Genomic DNA, 6465 nt, shown 5'->3' on the forward strand with positions numbered 1-6465 from the left:
GGCAGGAAGGGGCCATCTGGACCCAGACCCTGCAGTGGGGAACACCAGCGTGGAGCCCCCTGGCAGCCTGCCCCCCCTGGAGCGGGGCTGCGCCTGGAGCCCCCAGGCCGAGGGCGGCGAGGAGCCCCTGCGGCTGCCCACCTTCTCCCCTGCTGCCCAGGCCCGTGTGGCCGTCACCTTCGCCCTCTTCGCCCTCTCCGCCGGTTGCAACCTGGCAGTGCTGCGGGTGGCGGGGGGCCGACGGAGCGGCCGGCGCTCCCACATCCGCTTGCTGCTGCTGCACCTGGCCGCCGCTGACCTGCTGGTGACGGTGGCGGTGATGCCGCTGGATGCCATCTGGAACATCACGCTGCAGTGGCGGGCGGGCGACCTGGCCTGCCGCCTCCTCATGTACCTCCGGCTGCTGGCCATGTACGCCTCTGCCTTCGTCACCGTCGTCATCAGCCTGGACCGGCAGGCTGCCATCCTGCACCCGCTGGCCATCGCCCGTGCCCGGAAGAGGAACCGCATCATGCTCTACATTGCCTGGCTCCTCAGCGCAGGGCTCTCGGTGCCGCAGGTACCCGTCCCCAGGGCTCCTCTCTGGCCCCGTGCCCCGCAGCAGACACCTGCCCGGCCCCTGTGTCGGCTCCCAGGGTACCCGGCTATGCCAGCTGGGGTTGCTCCCAGGGCTGGTGCTGCCGTGAGCCCTGCAGAATGGGGATGGAGAGGGCTTGGAGGAGAGGCAGCTGAGCTGGGCAGCGAAGGTGGGGCTGTGGCAGCGTGTCCCCTCCACCCAGCTCTGCCCCCCTCCCCACTGTGTGCCTCACCCCCCCCCCAGGAGCACAGAGCAGAGCTGGCACTGCAGGTCCCACTCCCGCGGGCAGGGTCTGACCCTGTGGCTCCAGTGGTCCGTGGCTCGGGACCCTGGTGCCCTTCCTTTGGGAGGCATGGAGCCCCCGTCACCCTGCGGCCCCGGGGAGGGGACCGCCGTCCCACCTCTGCTCTGCCTCCAGCTGTTCCTATTCCGCACGGTCACCCTCCACCCACCGCACAACTTCACTCAGTGCACCACGCGGGGCAGCTTCCCCCAGCCCTGGCATGAGACCCTCTACAACATGCTCGGCTTTGCCTGCCTCTTCCTGCTGCCGCTGCTTATCATGGTCTGCTGCTACACACGCATCCTCCTGGAGATCTCCCGGCGCATGGGCTCGAGCCTCTGTGAGTGCCTGGGCACCAGGCTGCCATGTCCCCATGCCCGGGGACCTTTGCAGGGACCCTGGGAGGGAGGGAGCAGGGGGGAGCCCTGGCTGGGGCTGTGCAGGGACCCCCCCAGCCCTCCCTCAGAGCATGGGGTCCCTGTCCCAGCCAGGCTGCTAAGCGTCCCCCACTCATGGGCCATGCCCCCTCTCAGTCTCCTCCCGAGATGTGTCGCTGCGGTGCTCCAGGAACAACATCCCGCGGGCACGGCTGCGCATGCTGAAGATGAGCCTGGTCATCGTCTCCTCCTTCATCCTCTGCTGGACCCCCTACTACCTGCTGGGGCTGTGGTACTGGTTCTGCCCACGGGCCATGGATAAGAGGGTCTCGCCGGCCCTCACCCACATCCTCTTCATCTTTGGCCTCTTCAATGCGTGCCTGGACCCCATCACCTATGGGCTCTTCACCATCCCCTTCCGGAGGGGCTGGGGCTGCCCCTGCGGGCACAGCCCCGAGCCCCAGCCACCCTCCCCGGCCACCGGCTCCTTCCGCTGCTCGGCCTCCTCCCTGCCACCCAAGCGGGGCATCCCAGGGGTGCGGGGGTGGCGGGTGCCTGCCGAGCCGGGGCTGCCCGCTGGGGCTGGCTCCTGCCAGAGCAGCTCCCTGTGAGCCAGGCACGGCCCCGTGCCCATGGGGATGCCCCGGGGTGTTCAGCAGGCACCGAGGCTGTGGGTGGGAGGAGACCAGCAGCAGTACAGCGAGGGCAGGATGGGCCTAGCAGGGACAGGGCTGCTGCCACTCTTTTCCCATGCCCCAAAGCGCCTCTGCAGGCTGCAGGGCCGGTGTGAGCCCCTCGGTCCCCTCTCCGCTCTCTGTGCCTGCCAAACCCTGCAGAGCTGCTGGAGCAGAGCCCAGCACAGCAATAAAGTGTCCCACAGCCACCTCCTGTGCTGCCTGTGTCCCCAGCCATGAGCTGGGCCAGTGCTGGGATCCCCAGAGCCAGTGCTGCTGGGGACGGACTGCGTGGGAGGCCCAACCCACTGGCCCTGGGGGTGGCTGGTCCGGAGCCGGTCCTGGCTGCTCTTGTCCCTGCCATTGGGTGGTCCCAGGGCCCCCAGGGAGGGGCAGCTCCAAGGGTGTCCCGCACATTGGCCAGGGTTGGGTGCTGCCCTCTCTACAGTGGCTGCTGGGGCTGTTTGTCCCTGTGGGGCTCCTGGCCCCGGTGGGATGCATGGCTGGTCCCTGCCCGTGGAGCTGAGCTGGCAGCAGTCCCAGGGCGCCATGCTGCTTGCAGCAGCCTTGCACCCGCTGGCGGCTCCGCTCGAAACAGGAGCTCTCGGCTCCTGATGAAGGTCATTGAGAGGCATAGGGGCCTGGCTGCTCCTGGCTGCGCGGCAACTGCCCCAAGGCCAGCGCTGCCACGGGAGCCAGGAAAGGCTGGGGAGGTGAGGATGGGGCTGCAGCCCTGGGCCTCGAGCAGGGGCTGTGGGTGCCTGGGCCCCTCACTTCCCCCCTGCGCCCCGCAGCAGCTGGTCTAAGCCCTCCCCGTGGCACCGGGAGCAATGCCAGGGGTGAGGAGTGGCTCATGGGAAATGCCCTGGCATCCCCCTGGCCTCAGGGAAGTGTTACCAGCAGAGCTGGGGTTTGCTGGAGCCAGGACTGAAGCAAGAGGCCGACTCCAGACAGCATCTGCCCAGGGCTCCCTGCTTTGCTGCAGTGGGTCACTAGGCTCCCTTGCCCGCTTTGGTCCCCGCTACCAGGCAGGACCCAGACCTAAGAATTTGCCTGTAGCCCCGGGGAAGCCCCCGCTGACAGCACAGCCTCGTGCATGAGCTGGCTGCGTCAGCAAGGGGATGGCTGGGAGAGCTGCTCCTGCCACCGGGGTCTCCCTGGCTCTGGCATCTGGTCCTGTGCCAGGAGCATGCTCAGCCGGTGCATGGCAGGGCTGCACAGGCAGGCAGCAGGGGAGGGCTGCGGTAACTGGCTGCACCAAAACGTCTCCTCCTCAACAGGAGTCTGCCAAGGGCCAGGAGGGAGACTGGCATCACCCTGGCGGGTGCTGAGCCTGTCTGCAGAGTGCTGGGGGGTCAAGTGCCTGATGAGGCAGGAACAGGCAGGGCCTGTTGCAGGCAGGGACGGTCAGCTCGGCAGTGGCTGTGGCCATACCTGGCTGTCCATCCTGGGAGCGGTGCCCAATAACGGCAGCGCGAACCACAGTCACAGGGGTTTATTACGAAGTGGCAAAGTAAAATGCCAGCGGTGCTGCTCTGGCTCTGGAGGAGTGATCCCGCACCTGCTTGAGGGCTGGCGGCTGTGGCAGCTGGCACACTGGTCTCCCCAGGGCTCTTGCAGGGGTTTCTGCTTTGTGGGGCTCCAGGGAACGTGGCTGCAGTCCCAGGGGTGTGGGGCATCCTTGCTGCTGCTGGGTCAGGGATGGGCCTTCCTTAGCACGGGTGGGGCCGAGCTGTGCCTGCTCCCGCTGTCTACTGGGTACAGACCCAGGCATGGACTCATATAAGTATGAAAATACCATCTTGTATGGGGCATGCCACTTGCTCCTGCAGCAGAGAAGGGCCTGGGAAATGCTTCGCTGTGAGGACAGGGCTCTGCAAGCCGCAAAGCAAAGGAAATCACCAAGCAAAAAGCCCCTGCTGAAACCTCACCTCCGTTTTTGAGCCGGTGGCTCCTGGGATGCTGCTGCCAGCTTTGGCCCTGCTGCAGGGAGCGCCCTGCCTGCCCCGGGGAAAAAAGAGGAGCTGTGCTCACCCCTCCTCTGCCTGCAGGCACAGAGCCCACAGCCCACAGGGCAGCTCTCCTCCAGGCTAACAGCACTTGGCTCAGTGCAGGAGCGCTCGGGAGGTGGGCACTGGGTGGGTCAGCGTTGCCCCATCCCCTCACCAGCCTGGGCAGAGCTCCCTGCCCTGCTGGGTGTGCATGGACAGTGCGTGGCCTTGCCGGATGCCAGGCTGCACCTTACAGTTACATTGAGCTCTGAAGGTGCACCAGGTGTCAGACAAGGGGCCAGAGTGTTGATGCCAAACCCCAGCATGCCCACCCGCTTCCCCGGTGGAGCTGGTGAGCGGGGACAGACTGGCCGGGTGAGGGGACGGGGCCGCAGGGCAGGCGAAGGCAAAGCGGAAGGTGATGCTGGGGGGATTGGCCAGGGGATGCAGGTGCTTGAGTGACCATTTTCCATCTGGCTCAGCAATGTTACATCATCCCCTGCTCCCCCCCAGCCACCTCCCCACAGCAGCACCTTGTGAAAAACAGAGGTAAAGCGTGACCCAGGAGAACGCTGCCTGCCCGCTCCCCCCTGCAGTTTGGGCACAGAACAGCTGCGGCTTTAGGTGCTGGCACTGCCGCTGCCGGGTCTCTTCTCGGTGAAGAAGCTTTTAAGCAGCATCACTTGCCCAATGCTGACCACAAAGAGGATGAGGGTTTCCCCGACCGACCAGTACGAGACCCGTCCGTTGAGGTCTTCAGCTCTGCTCCGGTCCTGCGCTTCCCGCAGGCGGTAGTGAGTCTGGGAGTCGATCACCGTGTTCAGAGCCTCGTGGATGGTGATGCAGGCGGACTCCATCTGGGGAGACAAGCATGCTCCATTACTCCTGACGCAGCACAGCTCGGGCCTGGCACTTGTGGCCAAGGGAGCTGAGGACTGTGCTGGGGCACCCGAGAGCAGGACAGCAGCGCCCTGTGCTGCTGGGTCTCTGCCAACCCCGACCCAAGAGCGGTTCTGCTCAAAGGGGCAACACTGGAGACTGGCTGGTGGATGGAGCCTGCTGTGAGCACTGTGGCACAACTGAGAGACCTGCTGAGGCGCTGGGGGCCAAGGGCAGGGTCTGGGTCCCAGCCCAGGGTGCAGCCATCCCTGTGCGCTCACACCAAGGGATGGAAAAGCTTTGCTGCACTTCCCTTGTGCGGGATGGAAACTGGGTGCTCAGGCTGGGGGGAGGTTCAGACCCAGAGCAGCCCTCCCTGTCCCTCTCTGCCCATGCTGCTGGGAGGAGGACGTGGCCTGCACACAGCAGAGCGGTTGGCTGGCAGTTGGCACTTCTGCATTTGGCAGAGGGGAAGGTGGACAAGCCCCTAACTGCCATCCTGTGGGGCTGTTTGGCCACAAGCGGGAGCTACGGCATGACCTTCCTCCCGTGGCAGCATGCAGTGACCCACCTGTGTCAGGGCAGTGACACGGTTGCTCATGTCGGGCAGGATCGGTGGCTCATCGCCCACCTGGAAGTCGAAGTAGACGGTTTTGTGGGAGAAGGTGGAGAACTCGTTGCTGAAGCAGAAGGTGTAGACGCCCTTGACTTCAGTGCGGTGCGGGAAGCTGTCGTACTGCTTCTTGGTCTCCTTGTAGATCATCCTGCCATTGGGGTCCTCCACATAGCAGTCTACGTCGTAGTGTCCCCCGGTGATCACCTGCACAAGGAGATGCAGGCGACACCTGCTGAAACGCATGGCGAGAGCCTTCCACCCTGGAGGGAGCAGCTCTGCCTGGCCCCATGCCTGTGTGCACAGCCGTGCCCTCAGCGAGCAGGCACCATGCCCATGGCTGCCCGCCATGGGACAGGGGCCCGGGCTGGGAGAGCCCCAGGGGAAGCTGTGTCCTCTGGTGCCTGCAGCTCAGGTGGGGTGCCCAGAGCTCAGGTGGGGTGCCTGGACAGGGAGACAGCCCTGATGGCTGGGTCAGGGGCTCCTATGGCCGCTGTGGGCACATCCCAGTACTGGCTCTGAGGTGGGCACTGCCAGGCACAGGGCCAGGGCTGGGAACATCTCCTGGTGCAGCACGGGGGGAGATGGGGGGTGCACGGGAGAGGTACAGTTGCAGCCCTGCCTGGGGTTCTGTGGGGCATGGCAGGGGCACGGGCAGGGGGGCACAGGTAAGGGCAGGGGCACAGGCAGGGGCACGGGCAGGGGGGCACAGGTAAGGGCAGGGGCACAGGCAGGGGCACGGGCAGGGGGGCACAGGTAAGGGCAGGGGCACAGGCAGGGGCACGGGCAGGGGGGCACAGGTAAGGGCAGGGGCACAGGCAGGGGCACGGGCAGGGGGGCACAGGTAAGGGCAGGGGCACAGGCAGGGGCACGGGCAGGGGGGCACAGGTAAGGGCAGGGGCACAGGCAGGGGCACGGGCAGGGGGGCACAGGTAAGGGCAGGGGCACAGGCAGGGGCACGGGCAGGGGGGCACAGGTAAGGGCAGGGGCACAGGCAGGGGCACGGGGGGGTACGGGCGATGGGCACAAGCAGGGGGCAGGGGCAAGGGGGGCACAGGTAAGGGCAGGGCA

At 66.4% G+C, this 6465-nt stretch overlaps 2 protein-coding genes across 2 annotated transcripts in view; one reads left to right on the plus strand and one right to left on the minus strand.

The window, feature by feature from the left end:
* The window catches only part of LOC103899900 (gonadotropin-releasing hormone II receptor), an 8905-nt gene extending 7023 nt beyond the window's left edge, over positions 1-1882 (plus strand). The window contains exons 2-4 of the mRNA XM_009280464.1: positions 6-559; positions 996-1200; positions 1394-1882. Coding sequence (XP_009278739.1) covers positions 6-559; positions 996-1200; positions 1394-1848 — 1214 coding nt within the window. The 3' untranslated portion in view covers positions 1849-1882. The remainder of the gene's footprint in view (positions 1-5; positions 560-995; positions 1201-1393) is intronic.
* A 1509-nt stretch (positions 1883-3391) lies between these two features.
* Positions 3392-5640, minus strand: TMED3 (transmembrane p24 trafficking protein 3). The gene is made up of 2 exons (XM_009280465.1): positions 5353-5640; positions 3392-4759 (listed from the first exon to the last, which is right to left on the minus strand). Exons 1-2 carry the CDS (start codon positions 5638-5640, stop codon positions 4523-4525), a joined length of 525 nt encoding a protein of 174 aa, XP_009278740.1. The 3' UTR covers positions 3392-4522.
* Between the last annotated feature and the right edge of the window lie 825 nt (positions 5641-6465).

The sequence above is a fragment of the Aptenodytes forsteri genome, unplaced genomic scaffold (assembly GCF_000699145.1).
Source record: "Aptenodytes forsteri isolate BGI_AS27 unplaced genomic scaffold, ASM69914v1 Scaffold83, whole genome shotgun sequence".
NCBI classification, from domain to species: Eukaryota; Metazoa; Chordata; class Aves; order Sphenisciformes; family Spheniscidae; genus Aptenodytes; species Aptenodytes forsteri.

Coding starts and splice junctions, on each gene's coding strand:
- TMED3 (XM_009280465.1), bottom strand. CDS start 5,640: ATGCGTTTCAGCAGGTGTCGCCTGCATCTCCTTGTGCAGGTGATCACC. Junction 4,760..5,352: donor GTGTCACTGCCCTGACACAG/GTGGGTCACTGC, acceptor TTGTCTCCCCAG/ATGGAGTCCGCCTGCATCAC.